This window comes from Podarcis cretensis (genome assembly GCF_951804945.1).
Source record: "Podarcis cretensis genome assembly, chromosome: 10".
In the NCBI taxonomy this organism is placed as follows: Eukaryota; Metazoa; Chordata; class Lepidosauria; order Squamata; family Lacertidae; genus Podarcis; species Podarcis cretensis.
The window spans coordinates 3167143-3192874 of record NC_137179.1 but is presented as its reverse complement, the minus strand read 5'-3'; the positions used below and the strand labels follow the sequence as shown (position 1 = coordinate 3192874).

Below are 25732 nucleotides of genomic sequence, written 5' to 3'. Positions count from 1 at the left end.
TAATCTGCTCTAGGAGATTCGGATTACAGTCAGGGAACTAACATTAATGATGATGATGAAGTTACATTGCTTAACGCTCCCCCTCCCCAGTCATGAATACTTGAGGGCACTCCTGGGTCCATCATGGTCGCTTGAGGCCCATGTCCAGCTCAGGCTAGTTCCCCACCCCACAGACCTTTCGGGACAGAGAGGACATGGCCCTGGTCCTCCCTGCTCTGCACCAGATGGGATGGTTGCAACGCTCTCTGTGTGGAACTGCCTTGAAGGCGACTCGGGAACTGCCCCAAAATGCAGCAGCCAGATGATTGGCTGGGCTGCCTCTCTTTATGAATGGCATTTCTCTCCCACCTCTTTGTCCAAGGAGATCAAGGTGGCATCCAGGGGTCTGCCCCTCCCCACTGAGTCCCCCCACAACAAACACATTGGATTCCTGTTTTAAAAACCATTGCACTGGTTGTTTCCATTCCAGCAGGACCTCTCCTGCTCTGGGTGCCTTGGCTTGTGAGACCTTCAGTGGTGCATATCTTGGAACTATAGAGGTGGATGGCACCCCAAGGATCATCTAGTCCAACCCACAGCAATCTCAGAGGCAACGCTTGCATCTGGAGGAACTAACTGTTAGAATATTTACGTTCAACCTTAAGGGACAGGCATGACTGTTGTGTGTCACATGCCTGTTTACACTCCAGCACAGCTTGCTGTGAACTTCTGTTTGTGTCTGTAACCTCAGGTTACAGACGCTTCAGGTTACAGACACCGCTAACCCAGAAATATTACCCCGGGTTAAGTACTTTGCTTCAGGATGAGAACAGAAATCATGCTCTGGCAGCGTGGCAGCAGCAGGAGGCCTCATTAGCTAAAGTGGTGCCTCAGGTGGGGTGCTGTCTTGCATTGGACATGAAGGAGAGCAGACATGATTCCTTTGTCCTGATGTGTGCTGAATAAACTGCTTGTAAATCTGCTCACACATGCCTCTCCAGCCACTTCTGCTGTGTGTTTACTCTGCTGAGTGTGAGTGCCCAGCTTCTGAAGACTGCTGAAGCTCGGTTGCAGTTTCATGCTGATCCAAGGACTGGAGATCACCCAGCACAGCTGGGGGGCTGCCATTTGCCCCCAATTCCTTGGCTGCATCCCAACACTAAGCACTGGAGGAGAAAATGAGCCCTGCAGGATCAGGCCAGAGGGCTCCCTCCTATAGGGGAGACAGAGCAGAGGAGCCATCCATCACCATCTCCTCCTCCACAGATTGGCCTCCTCCTTTAACCACCTTTATTGGTGGCCTCTGCCTCTTGTGGGAGGGAGTACCACAGGTTTTATTCTGCCCTGCCAGAGGAAGCGCTTTCTCTTCTCTGCCTTCCTTCCTTCCTTCCTTCCTTCCTTCCTTCCTTCATTCATTCCTTGCACCAGTGAGGTTTTAGGGACCAGGGTATATTTCATGTCTGAATGTTCCCATCCGCGGACAACCTCTGTTATACAAGGGGACTGATCCATACATCTGAATGAGATTTCTCTCCATGCATTTCCCCACTCCTGGATCCAAGGGGCCAGCAGCGCATCCATGCAAAGGAAGAGCAGAGCTGCCGCCCTCCTGCGACCCTCCGTGCACTGACTTGCCCCCCTCTTTCCATGCAGCGCTGGGACCCCCGCTCTCCCCGTGGGCCCCATGTTGGGAGAGAGGAGACTCACCGGATCCCAGCAGGCGCCCCCAGGCAGCCTCTGCAGAGCCGAACCAACGGGACCCCCACACGCCCGACTTCTTGCAGGAAAGGGAGGGAGAGGCTTTCGCTCTGGAGGACCCTGCCCCCCCCCGTCTTACTTTCCTGTCTAGGAATCTAGCTCGTTTCCGTTTAACTCATGGCAAGCCGAGAGAACCCAACACACGCCTCTCCCTCTTTTGAGAGCCGGAGCATCGCGCACCAATGGCATCCCGAGAAGGCGGAGGAGGAGAGGTTTATGGATTACTTCCGGCAAGGGATACATTCAGTTATGGACAGCAGCTGAATGGCCCCCTAACAGCTGGCCCCTACTGTAACACGGGTCCTAAGAAATCTTCACTGGCTCCCGGTCCGTTTCCGAGCACCATTCAAAGTGTTGGTGCTGACCTTGAAAGCCCTATGCCTGAAAGCAGCTCTTTATCGAGAAGTTTTTAATATTTCATGTTGTGTTATGTTTTCTTCTATTCTTTTGGAAGCTGCCCAGAGTGGCTGGAGCAATCCAGTCTGATGGGTGGGGTACTGTTACGATAAAATCTGGGTGCGAGGCTACTCTGCCACCCAGCTCGTCAGACTAAGTCCGCGGGTCCCTGCGGAGGAAAATGAGCTCAGCCAGAGACAGGAGCAAGCTGCAGAAGATCCAAGTTTATTGCGCAACAGGTTCAAGGCGAGATTGAACAGCGAGAAAGGGGTGACATGAACTTTTGAAACTTCCCTCCATGTCCCAGAATACAGTGCAAAATACATCCCAGTTACATCATGAATACATTAAGAAGGGGTTGGGTTACACAGGTTACATCATGAATACATTAAGAAGAGGTTGGGTTACACAGGATTAACATATGGAGGGGGGAGGGAGGAATATGCAGAGCTGGAGATATGCGCAGATAAGCACATCCTGAGTACCGGTGATGAGAAGACAATGGTCCATGTACTGGCATTGCCCGGAGGAAAGGCTTGGCAGAGTGTTTTGACAGGATTAGGGTCTTGACACCTTGCTTGAGGGATTATGGAGGACAGGCGAGGTGTCATGGAGTCCTAGAGAAATTGAGCAAATTGGCACGTTGAGTTTCTATGAATTTTATAGATTTTAGTCGCTTTTGACATTGTTACCGGAAAATCCGAGGGCTCTCTTGGACAAATGAAGACACCAACCAGAGCAATTCAGAGCAAAACAGCAGCCAGTAGGCTCGGTCTTTATTTAAGGAAAAGACTGTCGCGACAGGACTTCCACCGCCCACGAGGTGAAGCAAGATGGAAGCCCCGAACAAAGGACGACCCTAACTTTTATTAATTGCTAATCCCCCAAGCTACACCCCCAGAATTACATCATATTTACATCACGATTACATCAAAATTGGGAGGAGTCGAGGAGGGGTTACACAGGTAATCCGAGAGTCCTGACACCTGGCCGGAGCCCCCTCTCCCCATCCCACATGAGTCATTTTCAAAAACAAAAGAAGGGCGAGGTTTCCTGCCCCCTGAGGGGAATCCTGGCCAGAGTCCTTTGTGAGAGTCTGTGCGGAATACACTAAAACATGCCGGTTATTGTGTTCCTGATAGCCTTTCGTCTGGGCCCATCACGATGGCCATCAAGGTGATCACATCAGCTGGGAAGCTCTCCAGAGTACGTGACTGCCCGGTCAAAGGATTATGGCTGCCGTGCATCAGGTCACCCCCCTTCGATAGCCTTTGTAATATGGAGTAGAATAAAAGTGGTCCGATGAAAATCCGAGGTACGGCTGATTTTTGGCGAATTTATGAAGAATATTGTCCTTGTAGTTCAAAGTACTTTCACTTTTCGGAAGCAACTTGCTACATTTTGATTAGATCAGTCACGGTCAATTGAACTCGGAAACATTGTATTGAGAGCTGTCAAGAGGTGAGGGAAAAAGCGCTTGCAGCCTGCAGTACCAGCGTGGCTGCCGCAAGGGGCGCTGTTCGACAATGTTGATTGGCTGAGACGGCCGTTGTTTACCGTAAAGTTCAGGCGGCCGGTCTACTGGCAATAAAGATAGGGCGATGCGGAGCGCTATTTTGGAAAGCTGTCAGGTTCGCGCTTCCTTATTTACGGAAGGCTTTCCTTAAGAGATGGCCCTCTAAAGGAACATCTCTAGGGTTAGAGGGGGAGATACGTGTGTGTGAGTATGGTGCTTGTGTGAAACACGTGTTAACGGGGGGGGGGGTGATTTCCGGCGACAGTTCCCCCCTTCGGAGATAAGATTGCGAAGGTGGGGAAAACCGCGCAATCCTTCTCTCCGCACAAATCAATAAAAGTTTGACATGTCATACCTAGTGTCCGGATTCTGGAAGTCCTTCAGGGGTCCCATTTCGATGGAGGTGGACTGGGTTCCGGGTGCTGGCGGTCTATAGGTGGCAGTCGACCGCGGGTGAAGGATTGGAGGGCAAAAGCCGCAGGTTTGACAGCACATCGGGAAGCAGTGGATTGCGCAGCAAAAGACAGCAATGCAGATGGTTACAGTGATCAGGATCAGAAGTCCGTTTCCAAGGAGCTGTTTTATCCAGTCAGACCCCGGTAGCCAGCTCCACAACTGGCTATCTGACAATCCTTCATGTTGTATATCTTTAAGCTCGTCGGTTAGTTTATGGATGTTATTAAGGTGTCCCGTAATATTGAGGGTTTGATCGGACACGTGTGTACAGCACTCAGTTCCAACAAGGGCACAAACGCCTCCTGTCGAGGCGAGAACGTAGTCCAAAGCAAGGCGGTTCTGTATCGCAGTCTGCCTGACTTCCGTTAATTCCGTCAGGATAGATTGAGTGGCGGCATTGGACTCCTCCATGAAATTTAGTAGGATGTCCGTTAATTTAAGGATGTCGACGTGGTTGGAGCCAGCTCCATACGCGGGAAAGAGAGCCCGACCATAAGTTTCGCTATTAGCTGCCACGTCGGAGAGTTGTGATAAGTCCTTTGCCCTCTTATTGCGTCTCCTCCCGGGGGGTAGATCTTGTGTGACCCGAACCCCAGGCAAAATTAGTCCGAGGTAGCAAGTGCCACGGGAATGGGGGCTGGCCCACGTGTATCCGCGGTGGCCACAAACCCAGAACAACCCCTGTAGGCACGAGTTTATGCGGCCAGTGAGGAAGGTGCGGAAGAAGCACCGGGAGGCCGGGGAGGGACTCCAGGAGTCAGGTAAGCTCATTACGCGTTTCCATGCAGACATTAAGGTGGGGTGAATAGAGGGGTTGTCCTGGTGCCATAGGGTAATCCTGCCATTTAGAGCAATATCAATGGTGTACTTACAGGTGCTCTCTCCGATGGGCTTGTCATTTCCGCTGAACTTCCGGCAGAGGTCACCCGTTGTGGGTCCGGTTAGGTAGATGTATTGATGGGTCAAGTTCACGGCAGTCAGGTTCCAGGATTGTACGTCAGCGGAGAGATGTTGTTGTAGGGTGAGGGGTACTCCAAGAAATGGTAGGCCGCTGTGGAGGTGTGCGGGAGCATTGGCACAAATCCAGCACTCATTGGTCGTTGTCTGTTTCGCAATTTGAGAGATCAGTTTTACGTAGGTGTTGGAGTGCCAAGTGGATAACAAATCATTACTGTCGGGGTTTTCGGATATTGACAGTTCCCCCCTTTGTCGAGGTGCAGTACCGGGGGGGTGGAGAGGGTCTTGGCGGAGTAGGTAAGTGAGGTTTGTAGTAAGACCACCACATCTTTGGGGTCCGGTAGTGTCCCACTCTGCTGAAGATGTAAGGGAGTGATGCCAGCCTTCTAGGTATGCTTTCCCGTCCCAAGCGGAGGCGAGTCCGATGTCCCAGACGCAGCAGTACCTGCGCAGGCAAACTCCCTGTAGGATGGTTTGGCGGGGAGTGGAATCAACTCGTTGACAGTAAAACCCATGGATCAGGTGATCTGTGGGGTGATTTCGGTCAGTATAGACTGAGTCACCGCCGCCATTGTCCAGAAGTGTCCAGTTTAGAGTTTGTTTGGGTGTACCGTCAGAAAAAAGTACGTAAGAGCCATTGAGGCAGCGGGCTCGGTTCCAAGGGCCATCTTTAGTGAGGATGAGTTTGCCAAGTGGTTGGTATGAGGGTGAGCGAATGAAAAGTTCCCACGTTTGGTGAATAGCGAGGGTTGGTAGTATGGAATGTCGAAGGAGAACGCGGGTTTCAGGTAAGCAGAAATCAAAATCTCCTAGGCGGTCGGGCGTCCCTCTTTTTACCATATCAACAATTCCGAAGTCTAGATATTTGTATTCCATTTGTAATCCAGGGCATGAGTCGTGTGTGGTTATGGTGTTATGAGAAAGAGTCGAGGTAATAGAGAGAAAGAGGAGGGTGGGTATGGTGATTATCATTGTAAATAGCGTTTGTTGTCAGGTTGTGGAGCTGTCAAATGGAGCTGTCAAATTGTAGAGCTGTCAAACGGAGCTGTCAAAGTGCGGAGCTGTCAAACTGTAGAGCTGTCAAACGGAGCTGTCAAAGTGCGGAGCTGTCAAAATGTAGAGCTGTCAAACTGGGTGTGTCTTAGAAAGTCTGAGGCGTATTGGGGGTTGGTCGTCCTGGGTGGCTGATGTGATTATTTCGGAGGTCCAATGGGCTGATGTATATGGTGGGTGAGGTTCGGTCTGTTGGGTTCGGTTTGTGCCGCGATCTGGTCCGGTCTGTTGGGCTCGATTCGTGCCCCGATCTGGTCCGGTCTGTTGGGCTCGATTCGTGCCCCGATCTGGTCCGGTCTGTTGGGCTCGATTCGCGCCCCGATCTGGTCCGGTCTGTTGGGCTCGATTTGTGCCCCGATCTGGTCCGGTCTGTTGGTCTTCCTCTATCTCAGTGTCGTCATCTACCGGTTTGCCTGGGACGCAGCAGGGGGAGTCGTCTGAGGCAGGTTCGGGTGGCAAAGCAGGCTTGCAGCGAGTGTGATGCAACCAGGCTGTCTTTTCAGCTACCTTAATAGAAGTTGGAGTGGTTAAAAGTACTTGGTAGGGGCCCTCCCAGATGGGCTGTAGGGGTACCTTATGGTAAGTTTTTGCTAGTATCCAATCCCCTGGTTGGTACGGGTGGATATTCTCATCTAAGGGAATGTTTTGGCCTGAGGCGGCGTATTTGTGGAGAAGAATGAGTTGTTGCTGGAGCTGTATTACGTATTTAGTTAATTCTGACTCGCCCACTTCTAGCTCTGAGGTAGGAAACTGGGTATTGTACACTGGGGAGGGTCTTCCGAATAGTAATTCATAGGGGGATAATTTGAGGCTTCCACGGGGGCATGCTCTTAAGTTATGGAGGACTAGTGGGATGGCGTTGACCCATTTGATGCCAGTGTCTTTACAAAGTTTTCCGAGCTGCGTTTTAAGCTGTTGATTCATTCTTTCGACCTGTCCTGAGGAAGGTGGATGGTATGGGGTATGTAGCTTCCATTTAATTCCGAGGGCACTGGCAACCTGTTGAGTTATGTCGGATGTGAAATGTGAGCCCCTATCGCTGTCTATGTGTCGGGGAACTCCAAAGCGGGGTATGATCTCTTGTAATAGAATCTTTGCAACAATGTGGGCAGTTGCTCTGCGAGTGGGGAAACATTCGACCCACCCGGTCAACTGGTCGATGATTACCAAGGCATGCTTGTAGCCTAGGCAGGGTGGTAGGTCTATAAAATCTATCTGAAGACTTTCGAATGGGACAAAAGCCCATGGTCTGGCCCCTGGTGGACATCTGGCGGTATGTTTTGGGTTAAAGCTCTGGCAAGTATGGCAATTCTTTACAGCAGCTTTAGCGGCGAGGGCAAGACCTGGGGCATACCAGCAGCGTTGTATTGTGTCTATAAGGTTGTCTCTGCCCCAGTGGGTACGTTGGTGTAGGACTCTCAAATGTTTGGGTACCCATAGTCTGGGCATTATGAGCCTTCCGTCTGGGAAGTACCAAACGCCATTTTCTAAGTGGGCCCCTTGTTCCTCCCATCTTTTAACCTCCTCTGGGGTCGCAGTTTTGTACATCTTTGTGAAATCTATGTCTGATAAAACTTGTGGTCCCTGGAACTCATTGTCTGTAGAGAAGGGTTGAAGGGCTGCCTCCTGTGCCGCGCTGTCAGCGCGTCGGTTCCCTGTTGAGACTGAGTCTCTCCCTTTCGTATGTGCCTTACAATGTACTACTGCAATGGCTTCAGGAAGGTGTATAGAGTTCATGAGACGCTGTACCAGGGTAGCATGTGCAATTTGGGTCCCTGCTGCAGTCAAGAAACCCCTTTGCAACCAGATCTGGCCCGTGGCGTGAACTAACCCGAAGCAATATTTTGAATCTGTGTAGATGGTAATTCTTTGCCCTGCCCCTAATTCACAAGCTCTGATTAGGGCGATTAGTTCAGCCGCTTGCGCACTGTATTTGGCATGGACAGGTCGTGCTTCTAAGATTTCGCTGTCAGTGACTATGGCATATCCACTTTTTCGTTCCCCACCCACAACCTTGGAGCTTCCATCTGTATACAGGATGAGGTCAGGGTCCGTTAAAGGAAGGTAGTCAAGATCTTCCCGTGGTTTTTCCACATGGCGGACTATTTGAGAACAGTCGTGATGTGGGGTGCCGTCGTCAGGGAGGGGCAGGAGGGTTGCAGGGTTGAGAGAATTTACTCTTTTTATGGTGACATTTGAGGGACTGAGGAGGATGGCCTCGTATCTGTTTAAGCGTTGTATTGTGAAGCGTTGACATCCTTGTAAGCTAAGGAGGGTAGCGACAGCATGGGGAACGTTCACGGTTAGTTCGTGTCCTAGGACAGTTTCCTGCGCTTTTTCTAGCAGCAGGGCTGCAGCTGCTACAGCTCTAAGGCACCCCACGTTTCCTAGTACAGTAGTGTCCAACTGAAGGCTATAATAAGCGACGGGCCTATTCCTTCCTTGAAATTGCTGCGTGAGGACACCCGAAGCTACTCCCTTATTTTCGTGCACATATAGAGAAAAGGGTAGTCTGTAGTCCGGGAGTCCGAGGGCAGGTGAGGTTCTCAATTCTCTTTTAATAGATTCAAAGGCTTCAAGCGCCTCTGCAGACCATTGTAGTTGATCTGGGGCATTGTCATGTGTCATTGCTGTAAGGGGGCGGGTGAATTCTCCGTAGCGCGGAATCCATGCTCGGCAGAACCCGCTCATTCCGATGAAACCTCGGAGTTGTCTCTTAGTCTTTGGTAGGGGTAATTTGGTTATCGCCTCAATTCTGTCTGTAGTTAGTGCCCGGGTGCCCTCTCCTAGGATGTGGCCAAGATATTTAACTTCCTTTTTACAATATTGTATCTTTTTCGGGGATACTTTATGTCCTTTTTGTGCTAGTATGTTTAGGAGGGCTATAGTATCCTTTTTGCAGGATTCCAGATCCCGTGCACAGAGTAAAATGTCGTCAACGTAAAGCCTCAGGGCAGAACCTCCGGGTAGGTTTACGTCCGACAAATCCTGATGTAGTATAGATGAGAAGATGGCCGGGGATTCTACATATCCTTGGGGTAAGCGGGTCCACGTTAGTTGCCCTGTCTGCCATGTGAAAGCGAAGAGGAATTGGCTTTCCGGGTGCACGGGGATGCTGAAGAAGGCAGAACATAGGTCTATGACGGAATAGACCACAGTTCCCTCTGGGATGGTGCTTAAAAGATGGTGCGGATTCGCGACTACAGCATGTCTAGGGATGACAAAGGAATTCACCAGCCTGAGGTCCTGTACCAAGCGCCATTTGGTGGGATTTGTATTGGGCTTTTTGACGGGAAGAAGGGGGGTATTACAAGGAGAGGCACATGAGACTAAAACTCCCATCCTCAAGAATTCCTCGATCATCGGGGTCAGTCCGTCTATGGCGTCTGGAGGAAGTGGGTATTGCTTGGTACAGGGGAATGGTAAATCCTTCCTGTAGTTGATCTTTACTGGTATTGCGGACTTTAGGAGTCCGACGGAGGTCGACTCGGTTCCCCATAGGAAAGGGGAAACGCTACTTAGTAATTCGGGTGGAAGATCAATGGGTGTAGTGTGGACTTCCTGTAGGACCCCTTGAAAACTGAAGAGGGATTCATTTGGCATGTGTAAATAAATCCCTTCTTGGCCACATTGTATGGTGGCGTTTAATTTACAGAGCAGATCCCTCCCCAAGAGGTTGACAGGGCTAGATGTCAGTAAGAAGGTGTGCTTAACAGATAGAGGTCCAACGGAAACTTTTGCAGGCTTGGAAAGAGGGCAGTTTCGGGGAATTCCATCCAGTCCCATTACGGTTCTGGTTTCTTCCCCGGGGATCAAATGGCTGTTAGTGAGGGTGGAATAAGTGGCTCCCGTATCTAAGAGGCAATCGTAAGATTGGCCATCGATTTGCATAGTGCAGATCGGATCGGAGGAGGATAGTTGCAAGACGGGGCAAAGAAAAGGGAAAGAGGCGGGATCTGCTTCTAGTTGTCAATGCGACTTATACTCGTCTATCACCATTTCATGGGCTGGATCAATGGTGCGGTTTTCCGGCTTGAAGGGATTTATTGGATCTTGAGTGGGGTTCCTGGGTCTAGGTTGTGGAGGGGGTGGACCCGCACGATGTGGCGGCTGGGTTCTAGGTGGAATATATCCATATGAGGTGTCTGATCCTCTGGGTCTGGGGTAGACAGGGTCCCGATAATCCGTTCTGTAAGTTTTTGTGTCTCCGTACTCTGGTCCTGCAGTGTCAGTTAGGAGGGGGCAAAATTTCCTTATGTGTCCTCTTTCTTCGCATTTGTAGCAAATACGTTTGTCTCGGAAGTCAGGTCCCCTTTGGTTGCTTCTGTCTTTGTAAAGGGGGACCCCTCCTGCATAAGCTAATACTCGCGGAGAGTCGGGCCTCTGATCTTTCTTTCTCCGCTCGTCCCTTGAATTAAAGACTGACTTGGCGATGGAAAGAATTTCAGTTATAGTTTTTCCATCATATCCCAGGTGTGAGTTTAGGGCCTTCCGTATATCTGCCGTTGCTTGGTCTTTGAAGAAGCCTTTTACTATGACTTCATGTTGGGGGCTCTCCGGGTCTATCCCGCCCCAGGTTTTAATTGCAGATACCAAGCGGGAGTAATAGTCGGACGGGTGTTCTTCTGGCCCTTGCAGAATGGCTTGGACTTTTGTCCAGTTTACGGTTCGCTGACCAGCAGCTTTGATTCCATCTAAGATGGCCTTTTTAAAAATCTTTAATCCCCATATCCCGTCAGTGGTGTTATAATCCCAGTCCGGATCATTAAGGATCGTCTGGGCGGTTAGAGGGGCCATGGAGGCAGGACGATTTGGCTGGTAGTCTTCTCGGGTTAGAGCCTCCCCCGCCTTTGCTAGTATTTCTCTCTTTTCTGCCTCATTAAAAAGGGCCCCTAGCAGCATGTGCACATCTGCCCAAGTGGGGTTGTGAGTGGAGAAGATGGTGGCCACCTGACGGTGGCATTTGTCAGGGTCATCTCTTAAGGAGGGCATCTTGTCAGACCAGTTCATCAAGTCCGAAGTAAGAAACGGCTGATGAGTAAAAACCATGCGGGGTGGGTCTCCTGCCCTGACTGGGGGTATGGGTAATGCTCGCAGAGGGAAAGCGCCCTCTATGTCTCCGTTTTGCGGAGTATCCTTGTTTCTAGTCCTGCTGGAGACGGGTCCCTCTCTTCCTCCGTTAAGGAGTTGCCCGTTGAGTAAGGGTTCAAGGCCCAAGTCTGCTGGGCCTTCCCTTAAGTTGTGTATATTTGAGGGTGGGTTGGACGGCGAGGTATTCAGTATGTTTTGAGGATGGGCAGTAGCGGGTGGGATGGTTACGCCTTCTCTTAGTCCCGCACCTTGGGAAGGGGTAGCATCGGGTGGATTTGTTACGGCTTCCCTTAGTCCCGCGCCCCCTCCACCAGCTTCTGTTCTGTCACCTGCCCCAGGTCCTGGCGGTCGGGGAGCCCGTGGTTCGGGGTAGTAGAAAGGAACGAGGGTCCTTTCCAGCTGTTCCTCCTGGGTTCTGATCTCATCATAGGGAGGGGGTCCGTTGGGTTTTAAAACAGCCATTTGACGGGCAATTTGGGCTTGCTGCCGTTGAAATAGTTCGCGGGCTTCGACAAAGACATTTAGGTAGTATAGTTGACGGGGCTTCTCGTCAGCTAAATAGGACTTAAGTGCTTGCATTCTTGTGAGGTTAAAGGAACCATGAGGTGGCCATTTAGAAAGTGGTTCCAGGTGGTGGGTGAAGGCAACCCACGAGACGTTACAGAGATCCCTCAGTTTAGATTTTGAGAGTCCCTTTCTCCCTCTCAATTCCTTCCAGTTGAGGAGGACAAATTGCAGAGGGGTATCGGAGTCCTCTCTAGAGCAGAAAGGCTTCATAGAAGCCTTGTCGCCAGGAGGAGTCCAGTCAGAGTGTTGGGAAGCGTGGGCTCCCATTTCTTTATCCTACAAAATGGGGTTTCGCTAGCGGCACGTCCTACAGACTAAAGGATAGTCGGACAGGAAATGGGGAGAGAGAGAAAAAGGAAAAAAGAAAGAAAAAAAAAGGAGGGGGGTGGAGAGAAGGCAGAGAAATAGTTTTTTTTGTTTTTTTTCTCTTTTTTTTTTTTTCAGTAATTTAAGGTACCTCGGTTTATCCCTATAGAGCTTAATCTCGTCTACTATTGAACCGTAATTAATCTCACATTCACAACTCTCAAACATCAGCCTTGAACTCACGGGTCTCTCTCTTTACCCGATACACAAACACAAATCCTAGAGTTTCACCGCAGTACTGCTTACACAACTGGTCCTAGTGTGGGGCCCCAATCCGTGAGCCGCCCCTTCTACCCTTCACGACAGCCTCCTGCCTAGCCGTTGTGACTAAGTTCGGAGCCCCTACTGAACGCTTGCGCAGTGCAATGCCAGATTGGGGTCCGAGAAAATGAAAGTTTGGAAAGGAAACAAATGACCTTGCGTTCTCACGTACCCGGGTCATCCCTAACAAAGGTCGCCGGGCAGGAGGGGCGGCTTCATTTGCATGATTAGAGGAGAGAGAGAGGAGAGAGAGTGCTTTGAAGGACGCCTCTGGACGACTCCGAGAGAGGGACGTCAGAGAAAAACGGTAAAGAGCCACGCTTTCCCGGACTCAATTCCAAGACGGAAAACGGGGGAGAAAAGGGATAGAGAGATAAGACGTTCCTGGACGACCCCGAGGGGGAACGTCGGAAAACAGTAAAGTACCACAATTTCCCCGGACACGTTCCGCGTAAGAAATTGGGGGGAGAGAAAGGGAAAGATGAGAGAGAGAGAGAGGAGAGAGAGAGCTTTGAAGGACGCCTCTGGACGACTCCGAGAGAGGGACGTCAGAGAAAAACGGTAAAGAGCCACGCTTTCCCGGATTCAATTCCAAGACGGAAAACGGGGGAGAAAAGGGATAGAGAGATAAGACGTTCCTGGACGACCCCGAGGGGGAACGTCGGAAAACAGTAAAGTACCACAATTTCCCCGGATACGTTCCGCGTAAGAAATTGGGGGGAGAGAAAGGGAAAGATTTTGGCGTTCCTGGACGACCCCGAGGGGGAACGTCAGATAGTAAAGTTCCGCGACCTCCCTGGCCACTTTCCGAAAGGGGAGGATCGGGGGAGAAAAGGATAAAGTTGAACGTTCCTGGCCGACCCCGAGAGGGAACGTCGGAAATGAAAGAAGGAAAGTCTGGCTGTCGTGAGGACGTTTATTTCCACCCGCCACCCAATGTGTTTTCTTCAAACCATACTCACGTTCGAAGATGTCCCCCGCAGATCCCGGGATCCTTTTCTTTTAGCCGGCTTTTACCTCGCCTTTGCTCTCTCTGGTCGGACTTCTGGTGACGGTTGATTACCGCCCGCAAAGAGGAGGCAGGGAGAGGAAGAAAAGGATCCCTGGGCTAAGGTTGCCCAGTGGCGCCCGATCCCCTCTATCTCCCCTCTCACCTCTGCAGGAGAACCAAGTGTCCCTGAGCATGGTCGCCAAAACTGTTACCGGAAAATCCGAGGGCTCTCTTGGACAAATGAAGACACCAACCAGAGCAATTCAGAGCAAAACAGCAGCCAGTAGGCTCGGTCTTTATTTAAGGAAAAGACTGTCGCGACAGGACTTCCACCGCCCACGAGGTGAAGCAAGATGGAAGCCCCGAACAAAGGACGACCCTAACTTTTATTAATTGCTAATCCCCCAAGCTACACCCCCAGAATTACATCATATTTACATCACGATTACATCAAAATTGGGAGGAGTCGAGGAGGGGTTACACAGGTAATCCGAGAGTCCTGACACCTGGCCGGAGCCCCCTCTCCCCATCCCACATGAGTCATTTTCAAAAACAAAAGAAGGGCGAGGTTTCCTGCCCCCTGAGGGGAATCCTGGCCAGAGTCCTTTGTGAGAGTCTGTGCGGAATACACTAAAACATGCCGGTTATTGTGTTCCTGATAGCCTTTCGTCTGGGCCCATCACGATGGCCATCAAGGTGATCACATCAGCTGGGAAGCTCTCCAGAGTACGTGACTGCCCGGTCAAAGGATTATGGCTGCCGTGCATCAGGTCACCCCCCTTCGATAGCCTTTGTAATATGGAGTAGAATAAAAGTGGTCCGATGAAAATCCGAGGTACGGCTGATTTTTGGCGAATTTATGAAGAATATTGTCCTTGTAGTTCAAAGTACTTTCACTTTTCGGAAGCAACTTGCTACATTTTGATTAGATCAGTCACGGTCAATTGAACTCGGAAACATTGTATTGAGAGCTGTCAAGAGGTGAGGGAAAAAGCGCTTGCAGCCTGCAGTACCAGCGTGGCTGCCGCAAGGGGCGCTGTTCGACAATGTTGATTGGCTGAGACGGCCGTTGTTTACCGTAAAGTTCAGGCGGCCGGTCTACTGGCAATAAAGATAGGGCGATGCGGAGCGCTATTTTGGAAAGCTGTCAGGTTCGCGCTTCCTTATTTACGGAAGGCTTTCCTTAAGAGATGGCCCTCTAAAGGAACATCTCTAGGGTTAGAGGGGGAGATACGTGTGTGTGAGTATGGTGCTTGTGTGAAACACGTGTTAAGGGGGGGGGGTGATTTCCGGCGACAACATTGACAATTGGAAAGAAATGGATATATTGTAGCGAAGAAGAAGGTGAAGAAGACATGCCCCCCCCCTTCCGTATCAGTACAAAAAAAGTTACTGCTGTTGTTAGACACCCAGCTTTTGATAGGGCTGCTTCGTTCTGTGCTTTTGGACTCCTATGTGGGCTTATGGGTTTGGTGCTTGTGGATTTCATGGGATTTAATGTCTTGCCATTATAAATGCACGGGGATAAGTGCATTTACACAGACACATTTCCAAAAAAACACCAAAACTCCGGCATGTAGCCGCAGGTGATACAATAGGCGCCTTTCTGCAAATGGCCTTTGCAACACAACTCACTGGATGGTAACAAAGTACACACATTTGCCTCTTTTCAACGTATGCTTTCGCTTAGCCCCGTTTCCTCAATGAATCCACCCATTTCTTGATGAGATGTAACTTCTGCCAGGAAAACCTGAGCTGAAATAGTAAGGAGAGCAAAACAGCAGCCCTGTCTGACCCCAGACTCCCCCAGTCACGTGGCAGGAGATTCTTCCTGAGCCCCCCCTCCGTGAGATGGGTATGACATCATTGATGATCCATTGATGATCCACATGATCCAAGCAGACTGTTCCAAAGAGCAGATCTGTATGCCTGAATGAAACGGGTGTGCAATGATGGATTCTGGAGTCAAGAAATCCGCCCTTTCCAACGATCTCTCAGGCTGGCCAGGAAAACGCAGGGGGGTGGGGCTACTATCTGAGGGTGTCCAAATTGCAACGCGCTTTACTTCTGGGCTGCTTCACTCCTTGCAAGGGGGAGGGGGGCTCAACAGCTGTCTTCTTACACGGGGGGGGGGGCTCTGCGCGCAAACAGATCAACAGCTGCCTTGTTTTATTCCTGGCCTCATTGTGTTACCTCTGACGGAGACAGAAGGGATGAATTTTACCTGGGTGTCGGGGCTGTGTGTGCAAAAGCCCAAGCCCCATTCTTTCCGTAACACAGGTGTCACAGAGCCTAACCCGCTGCTCAATGTGCACCAATACCGTCCTAAAACATGGAATGGATCTAAGCTCATGGCGTGGGGTGGGGAGGGAAGGATTTTGCAATGCAAACATTATGGGGGGGGGGACCCGCTTTGCAAATGGATTGACGGGATCAACCTTTTCCCACTCTCCTCATCCCCTGAAGGAAGAAGGGAGGGGGAAAACCTTCCTCTCCTTCGCCCCCCTCAATTTCTTCCTTCCTGGTACATCCACCTCTCACCCCGCCCCCACAACCCTCAAATCTCCCCCGTATGTCGCACCTTTTCCTTCTGCTCCTCCTCCCCGCAATCCGGCTTCTGTTTCCGGAATGAGGGGAGAGAGCCCCCCTCCCAACCTGCCTGATTCTCCCGCAAGTGGAGCTTCTACTCCGAATTGCTGCTCTGCGGCGTAGCTCGCGGGGGGGCCGCTTTCGGAAAGGAGAGGAGGATGGGAAGAGGAGGATCCCCCCCCCCGTGGATGTTGCAGGAATGAAATGAGACTCGGGAGCGAGGACAAAGAGGTAAAGGGCTCCCGGGGGAGGAGAGGGGAGAAAAGGACCCAGAGACCCTCGCCAGCTCCCCAAAGCGCCTTTCGTGGGCCCCATGGGAAGGGCCTGGATCCCTGCACGTGTGCTGCGAAGGGGGCTTTCCTTGGCCCCTTAGGCGCCTTGGCAACGGTGGACATGGGGACCCTACGCAGGGGGTCCCCACGAGGACCCCCTTGCCCCGTTTCCCCCGCGCAGGCATCCCTGGGGCCCTGTGGGCTCCGCACGGAAAAAGGCGAGCCATGAAAGGGTTAAAGGGCGTGAGGGACGCCTGGATAGAGACCCCCCCTGTCCCTAATCTGTGCGTCTTGGGGTGGACCCTCAGGATGGAAAGATGGGGGGTGAGGGTTGAGTTGCGCCAAGGGGGGCCTCTGGGTGTAGGGGAGACTCTGGGACAGAGGGAGGGAGTCGAGGAAGTGGGGAGGGGGAGCATCCCTGGGGCAGGGAAGGGCAGCATTGGGGGGGGGGGAGAGGAAGATCAGTCTATGGGGAGACTTCTCCATGGTGGCGCCTGCGGGGATTCTCCAGAGGGGCCGCCTTGACTTCTCCCTCCCTCCCTCCCTCCCAGGAATCGGCCACCCCTTCAAGGCAACCAGAGGGATCCCTGGAAAGTGGGGGGTCATGTCCCCCCTCCCCTCCTTCCTGAAGCCTCCATCCTCTTCCCACCCCATAAGCCCCTGCCCTGTCCAGGAAGAGAGGAGGGGAGAGGCCTTCTCAGAAGCAGCTCTTTGTTTCCGCAATCCCACCTGGGAATCAGCCAGAAACCTTTTCCTCTCTCTCTCAGGCTTCCATCTTTAAGTGTCTTTTCCACTGCCTGGTTCACTGAGGATGAGGATAATGTACACCTCCTAACAACTGATTCCACCACCTGCTCTCAGCAGAAAGGAAACTCCCTTATCAGCTAAAATGTTCCAGCTAGAGAAAACACCAGCTTTGAATCACACAGAGTAAAAGCACCAGAACCTTCTTGAAGCAATAGACCAGGAATTATTGATCTCTCTACATTAGATCAATGCTTTTCTATGCCTGAAAAATGCAACTATGACACTTTAAAGGTCAGCACCAATAGTTTGAATTGTGCTTGGAAATGCGCTGGGAGCCAGGGAAGATCCTTTAGGACAAGTGATATGTGGTTTCCGCGGCTGCTCCCAGTTACTAGTCCAGCTGCCACATTCTGGATTAGTTGCAGTTTCTGAGTCACCTTCAAAAGTAGCCCCATGTACAACACATGGCAGTAGTCCAAACTGGAGATAACCAGAGCATGCACCACTCTGGTGAGACAGTCCGAGGGCAGGGTGGGTCTCATCTGGCATACCAGATGGAGCTGGCAGACAGCTGCCCTGGACACAGAACTGACCTGCGCCTCCATGGACAGCTGTGAGTCCAAAATGCCCCCCAGGCTGTGCCCCTGGCCCTTTAGGGCCACAGTTACCCCATTCAGGACCAGGGAATCCTCCACATCTGACTGTCGTCCAGGGACAGTCAGGATTCAACCTCAATCTGTTAGAATACACCCATCCTCAAATCTCCTCCAGGCACCAACACAGGGCATTCACTGCCTTCACTGGTTCCAATTTAAAAGAGGAAGAGCTTGGTATCATCCACATACTGGTGAACACCCAATCCAAACCCCTGATGATTTCTCCTAGCAACTTTGTATAAATATTTAAAAGCATGGGGGAGAGGATGGAGTCTTGAGGCTCCCCACAAGTGAGCACCCAGGTGTCAGAACACTCATCCCCCAACACCACTTGCTGGACATGGCCCAGGAGGAAGGAGGGGAACCACTGCATAGCAGTGCCCCCAGCTCCCCTAGAGGGTCCAGAAGGGTACCATGGTCCAAGGTCTCCAAATCCACTGAGAGATCCAGCATAACCAGGAAACAGCTTTCCTCTCAATATCTATCCCATTGGAGATAATCAGCCAGGGCAGTTCAAGTCCCATGATGAGGCCTGAATCCCCATTGGAAGGACCATGGTGGCAGGAGCTTTCCTGGTCCTGCAGCCCACAAAAGCTTCAGCCACAATACTTTTATTAGCTTTCAAGGGGCCACCAGATACTTTGTCTTTTCAAATACTCTTACAGTGACGTATGATGCACTTCTGTTTTCCTTGTTCCACATCGGAGAGACTTTGATACACAGGTCTGAGCTCATCCCTCTGCCTGAAACTTCTGTATTAGCAGCAATGGGAGCCTGGGCAGTGTGTTTGGGGGTCCTGGGCTGCCTAGACAACTAGACCCCCTTCTCAACCTGGCTGATATGGTCCCAAGGAAAGCAGAGCAGTATGTTTGGCACCAGTTTGGGCTGCAGGAGTTGAATGAAGAAGGTGTGCAGGGCACTATCCAAGCATCTTAGAGACTCCACTCAAGATTTGTGTAGGTTTTCCTCCATAGCATTTTCTTCTCCTGACGATAAGTCATGAGGCAGCAAAGTTTAGGATCAGAGTTTTCCTTCTCAATGGGCTCCCTTCCCTTCCCTCTGCAGGATGGGCAGAATCTGCCTTCTTGACTGTGGGATTCACTGTTGTTCTCATCCTCTCCATCCACCAGGGCCTGCCTTCACCTGCAGCAAAATTCCCTAACCCACCAAGGATTTGAGACCCATCAGCTATCCACACCTGGTTTTGCCAGCCAGTTGAAGCCATTCCTGGGATTGTGGCCCCTGTTGCATGCTGACAGCTTCTGGAAGAGCTGAGTTCAGGGTGGGGACCAGTGGTGGATAGATTACCCCATAAGGTGCATGACATTTCCCCCACCAAAGGTACCGCCGCTCTTCTAACACCCCAAGACATTGTATAATTATGATACTTAAGACAAATCAGGAATAAATTCTTGTCTCCAGAGATAACACAACTTCAGCGCATCAATGAATCAATACCATATATTCAAGGCTGAAGTTTCCACTAAGTACAGTTATCCCCTTGCCTTGAATAGTCAGCTTTGTCAGTGCCAGATTAGGATAGTCCTGTGTCAGCAGAGGGGCACATGATCAGGCAGGACATCAGCATTATAAAGAACCATTGGGATGGGGTGTTTCCAATTTGCCAGCTGCTTTCTTTCTGCTTCTCCTGCTCTCTCCATGCAATGTGAGGCATGTGGATGGAGGTCCATCTCCAAGAACAGGAGCTTCCCTGAGCACCCATTCAGCTGACCCCCAGCACCAAGCCTTGTCACTATTTCTCTGACTGACCCAGACCACAGTCCCTGGAGAAGATGTAGACCTGGGTCTCACATAATAGTCCACTTGGACCTCCTGAGGCCAATGGGACTGTGCAGGTGATTCATTAATTTTTTTAAAGTAATTTTTATTAATTTTCCAATTTTTAACACAAAACAACAACAACAACAACAACATACAAACATCAACAAATACAAACACATACAAAGATATCAAAATATTTTGAAATTTTAGAACAAGAAAGTGGTAAATTTAAACTACAGAGCTATGAGAAAATAAAGTCTAAAGTACAAGATTGGCTCCATTATTATCAAATAATGGAGACTTTTAAACAAGACAGGAAAATTGGATTCCAGGTGGAGAAATCGAAACTAGAAACAGAATTGTTAGAACCCAATACTAAGAATCTATCAAGAATGTATAACCTGTTGCTGAAGTGGAATACAGTAGATGAAATTGTTAAGCCAGCTATGATCAAATGGGCACAGGACATAGGTCATGACATTATGTTTGCTGACTGGGAACAGTTATGGACCACCGGTATTAAATTCACGGCATGTAATGCCTTAAAAGAAAATATTATGAAAATGATTTATAGGTGGTACATGACCCCAGTCAAGCTTGTGAAGATTTATCATTTGCCCAATAATAAATGTTGGAAATGTAATGAAGCTGAAGGTACCTTCTTTCACCTTTGGTGGACCTGCCCAAGGATTAAGGCCTTCTGGGAAATGATTTATAATGAAATTAAGAAGGTACTTAAGTGTACTTTTCATAAGAAACCGGAGGCATTTCTCCTGGGCATGGTCGGCCAACTGGTGTTAAGGAGGGATAAGACTTTTTTTATGTACGCCACTACAGCAGCAAGGATCCTTTTAGCAAAGTATTGGAAGACACAAGAACTACCCACACTGGAAGAATGGCAGACGAAAGTGATTGACTTTATGGGACTGGCAGAAATGACCGGCAGAATCCGCGACCAAGAGAAAGAGACAGTGGAGGAAGATTGGAAGAAGTTTAAAGTATATCTTAAGAACTGTTGTAAAATAGAGGAGTGATAAAATGTCAAGGGGAAGGGAGATGCAGAATTGCAGCAAAAACTGTTTGATGATTTAAGGTAAAATTGAGAATGATAATGAGCTTAAACTTAATTGGCAAAAAGAGTTGTTGAAAAACTGTAAAATAAGGATGCAAAAAGGGTGAGGTATGGGGAAGTCCGAGAAAAGAGGCTTATGAAAACGAGGTTAAGAAATGATATCTTTGTATGTGTTTGTATTTGTTGATGTTTGTATGTTGTTGTTGTTGTTGTTGTTTTGTGTTAAAAATTGGAAAATGTGCAGGTGATTCATTAAGAGACAGAGGTGGATTGAGGATTATGATGCAGAGGATGGAGAATGTCCAAAGGAATCATGAACCAGAGAAAGAGAGGACTGTTTCTTGGACAGAGAGCAGCTGTATTTCCTGTGAGGAAACAATTGATTTGAAAAGTCTGTTTTCCAAGATCATGCTGCTTTTATTAATGATGATTGAGGATTATGAAAGGTTGCTGATGCATTACTATCATTTGACATCATTGCATCTTCGTTTCATAAAAACTGGGAACATAGGTAGGAGGCAGGGGAATATAGGAAATGTTGAAATAAGAGAAGGTGCTAATGCCGCTTGCTGTGTTCTCTTTCCCTTTCTTCTCTTCCTTGAAACCAAAATAGGATTTCCTTTCCGCCCATTCTGAAGAAGGTGATACAGAAGACAGTCAGAATTCTGGGAGATGGGGAACCTTCCGTTTCATTAGGAATAGCCATTAAAATGTGTGAAATGTGGAATATGCTTCACTGAATGAGCACAAATAGCTCACATCAATGAACTCAAACGGGAGAAACCATTTAGAGGTATGGAGAGTGGAAAAAGTTTCACTGACAGTGGAAAACGTAGAACACATCGACGGACACCCAAGGGCAAGAAACGATTTCAGTGCACAGAGTGTGGAAAGAACTTCAGTCAGAGGGGACACTTAACTTTACATCAACGGACACATACAGGTGAGAAACCTTTTAAATGTATGGAGTGTGGAAAGAGCTTCAGTCAGAATGGAAACCTTAGAAAACATGAAGAAACGCACAAAGGGGAACATCCTTTTAAATGCATGGAGTGTGGAAAGAGCTTCAGTCAGAATGGAAACCTTAAAAGACACCAACAGACTCACACGGGTGAAAAACCATACGAATGTATGGAGTGTGGAAAAAGCTTTCATTTCACTGCAAACCTTAGAACACATCAACGGACTCACACAGGGGAGAAACCATTTAAATGCATGGAGTGTAGAAAGAGCTTCAGTCAAATTGCGCACCTTAGAACACATCAACGGACTCACACAGGAGAGAAACCATTCAAATGCATGGAGTGTGGAAAGAGCTTCAGTCAGATTGTAAACCTTAAATTACACCAACGGACTCACACGGGTGAAAAACCATATAAATGTATGGAGTGTGGAAAGAATTTCAGATTTAGTGGAACCCTTAGAACACATGAAGAGACTCACATAAGTAAAAAACGATTTAAATGCATGGATTGTGGAAAGTGTTTCAGTCAGAGTGCACACCTTAGAACACATCAACGGATTCACACAGGGGAGAAACCATTCAAATGTATGGAGTGCGGAAAGAGCTTCAATGACAGTTCAAGACTCCATTTACATCGACGAACACACACAGGGGAGAAACCATTTAAATGTATACAGTGTGGAAAGAGCTTCAGTCAGAGTGGAGACCTCAGTAGACATCATCAGACTCACACAGGGGAGAAACCATTTGAATGCATGGAGTGCGGAAAGAACTTCAGTTTCAATGCAACCCTTAGAACACATCAACGGATTCACACAGGGGAGAAACCATTTAAATGTATGGAGTGCGGAAAGAGCTTCAGTCAGTTTGGAAACCTTAAGAAACATCAACAGACTCACACAGGGGAGAAGCCATTTAAATGTATAGTGTGTGGGAAAAGCTTCAGTCAGATTGGAAACCTTAGAATACATCAACAGACCCACACTGAGGAGAAGCCATTTAAATGTATAGTGTGTGGGAAAAGCTTCAGTTTCAATGCAAACCTTAGAACACACCAACGGACTCACACAGGAGAGAAACCATTTCAATGTATGGAATGCGGAAAGAGCTTCAGTTTTAATTCAAACCTTAGAACACATCAACGAACTCACAGAGGGGAGAAACCATTTAAATGCATGGAGTGCGGAAAGAGCTTCAGTTTCAATGCAACCCTTAGAAGACATCAACGGACTCACACAGGGGAGAAACCATATAAATGTATGGAGTGTGGAAAGAGCTTCAGTCAGAGTGGACACCTCAATATACATCAACGGACGCATACAGGGGAGAGATCATTTTAATGAATGGAGTGCAGTGCGGAAAAGTTTCAGTAAGAGTGAAAATCTTAGAGGAAGACATCTACAGACACAGAGGGGGGGGAAGCACTTATGGCTTCAGTCAGAGTGAAACCCTTGATTTATGTCAACAAACTCACACGAGACAAACCACATAAATGTCAAGAAGAACTTTAAGGGTAGAGGTTCACTCCTATTGGAAGTCCTACATCAAGAGAGCCAGTGTGGTGTAGTGGTTAAGAGCGATAGACTCGTAATCTTGGGAACCGGGTTCGCATCCCCGCTCCTCCACCTGCAGCTGCTGGGTGACCTTGGGCCAGTCACACTTCTCTGAAGTCTCTCAGCCCCACTAACCTCACAGAGTGTTTGTTGTGGGGGAGGAAGGGAAAGGAGAATGTTAGCCGCTTTGAGACTCCTTCGCGTAGTGATAAAGTGGGATATCAAATCCAAACTCTTCTTCTTCTTCTTCACGGTCAGGAAGAACTTTAAGAGCTGACGCCCTGCAAACCAACAACAAACTCAAAGATGAGAAGCAGTTTAGATGGAAACATTGCAGAAAGTGCTTTAGTTACAGTGGAGTGTTTATGAAACATCTAGGGAGATCTAAAGGGGAGAACCCATTTAGGTGTATGGAGTGCTTATATGTAAAACTGTATAGTCATGAAATAATGAAGGTAATGTCTCACAACATTGATTATAATTTTATATGTAAAGTACATTTTGATAGAGAGGGGGAATCTAGATTGCTGGTGGTGAGGATCAGGGCTTTGTAAAGCAATTGATATTGCAATACACCGTGAATCACAGTGTGTGTTTCTGGGATGCCCATTTGCCTGGAAGCAGCTGGCAGAAAGTTTTTCTTTATGAAGCCCCTGCAGATGGCGAGTTGCTGACTTCCCTCCCAGACGACAGGAAGCGAAACACACACCTCCATTGCCCTGTGTCCTTCCAGCGTCTTTCCTCCCTTGCTCCCTTCTGCCGGTTTGTGTGCCTGACTTAGATATCCTGTGTGCTGTATTTTTTTACTGCTGAAACTGGATTTGCTCTCAGGAGCTAAGTTTTGTGCCTCACTGGGGACCCAGTGAGAACTGTATGCTTTGAAAGCTCAGTAAACTATTACTGAAGAAGTCCTGCTGCCCCTATGTGTGTGTTTTTGACCTCAGTGTGGGACTTGCTCTACACGTGGCCCCTACCCTGCTGCTACTTGGACCATGCCCTGGAGTTGCTCTACTCAAGCATGCAAGACGTTTTTTGCACCAAACTCTGTCACCCCCCCCCCACCTCATGATCTCCAAACACGGCTTCTTCACCATCACTTTTCCCCACCCCCTGTGTGTTCTGAAGAAAGGTTAAAATACCGTAATTGAATGGGAGATTGTCCCCCAAGCCTAATTGCAAGAGGGGGGAGGAGGAGCTGCAGGTACCCACCAGAACATTAAAAACACAGATTGAGGTCAACAGAAAGCAAAGCAAAGCCTACTCCAAGGGGAGCCGCTTCAGCTTCCAGCCTGTCCGCTCCCACAATCGCTGAAGAAGACTTGCCATTTGAGGGTGGCAGAGCTGAATGGAAGCGGGCAAGGAAGCCCCACAATCACTCCTGCTAGAGCAGGAGTAGGCTGCCTAAGGCCCGAGGGCCGGATATGGCCCATTCGCCTTCTCAATCTGGCCTGCGGACGGTCTGGGAATCAACGTGTTTTTCCATGAGTAGAATGTGTCCTTTTATTTAAAATGCATCTCTGGGTTATTTGTGGGGCATAGGAATTCGTTCATCCCCCCCCCCTTCAAAATACAGTCCGGCCCACACATGGTCTGAGGGACGGTGGACCGGCCCACGGCTGAAAAAGGTTGCTGACCCCTGTGCTAGAGGAATAGGGGCAGTGACCCCTATACTCAAAGGCGACGGCCAGGAAGGGATTCCTCCCCACCCTTGCCACATGCAGCTGGGCTCACTTGCCAGAGCCACCTCAAGGGCCTGACTACATTTCCCATTTATGTATATGGGAAACGGGGGGGGGGGGTGTTCTCGGTTATGTTTCTGTGATTGTTATTAAGAAAATGTATGCTCTCCAAAGTGTGAAGCCTTGGCTCTAACGTGGTCATGTTGATGCAAAATAGTACTGTGTAATGCTTTGAATGTGCTACTGAAACAGACTTTGTAAAACTTTGTGCAAAATAGCTGGAACTAAGTGAAACAGTTGCTGTCATGACAGACCCAATATAGACCACCCCACACTGCCATCCGCTGGCTCCACAGTGAAAAACACACCGATTCATGACTAAGGCACATTTATTGAATAAGCCATTCTTCAAACAAAGTAACGACCATTCACAAACAAAGACTGACTTCTCCCGGTCCCAATCGGACACAAAGCTGGGAACATCTTAGCACAACATTCTAATTATGGCTTCCAGTGCTGTTGCCTCTGGTGTGTCCATTCCTGCAACATCACAAAAGGGACAGCCATTAACAGAATAGGTTCAGCCCAGACACCGGCACCAAGTACTTTGCAAACACATGAATAAGAAAACATGTCACTGTCACCATCCACTTCAAAAAGGATCCTTAGCTGTAACCTCACGCTGGGGCACCTCCTCTCTGACGTCCTCCGTGACAGAACTACGAGGGCAGGAAAAGGTGGGGTGAACAACCTTTTCTGACATTTATAAAAGTATGGTCTTTCTTTTGTTCAGAGTTCCCCCCTTCCTCCCGCGTGAGTGCCTTGAGACCCTGCTGCAGAAGGCCTATTAATAAATGATCAGGGAGCATGCGGGTGGCGCTGTGGTCTATGTGTGAATTTTCAGAGAGAGAGGAGAGGATATATTGTTTAATAATATCCTATCTAACTTGCGAGGGACGCAGGTGGCGCTGTGGGTTAAAGCCTCAGCGCCTAGGGCTTGCCGATCGAAAGGTCGGCGGTTCGAATC

At 49.2% G+C, this 25732-nt stretch overlaps 2 protein-coding genes and 1 long non-coding RNA gene across 4 annotated transcripts in view; 2 read left to right on the top strand and 1 right to left on the bottom strand.

Moving 5' to 3' along the window:
• The window catches only part of LOC307225062 (uncharacterized protein), a 51622-nt gene extending 27688 nt beyond the window's left edge, over positions 1-23934 (top strand). Inside the window, exons 1-2 of one of the 2 annotated variants that reach the window (XM_079992757.1) lie at positions 15995-16211; positions 21123-23934. In XM_079992757.1, coding sequence (XP_079848883.1) covers positions 21305-22813 — 1509 coding nt within the window. In that variant the 5' untranslated portion in view covers positions 15995-16211; positions 21123-21304 and the 3' untranslated portion in view covers positions 22814-23934. Of the gene's footprint in view, positions 1-15994; positions 16212-21122 lie in introns of those variants that run through there. The other variant, XM_079992756.1, reaches the window with a different exon arrangement.
• Positions 1-25583, bottom strand: part of LOC307225349 — a 76536-nt gene extending 50953 nt beyond the window's left edge. The window contains exon 1 of the long non-coding RNA XR_013842917.1: positions 23732-25583. This is a non-coding gene — a long non-coding RNA (uncharacterized lncRNA). The remainder of the gene's footprint in view (positions 1-23731) is intronic.
• LOC307225034 (uncharacterized protein) overlaps positions 1-25732 on the top strand; it is a 68222-nt gene that overhangs the window by 27560 nt on the left and 14930 nt on the right. The window lies entirely within an intron of this gene.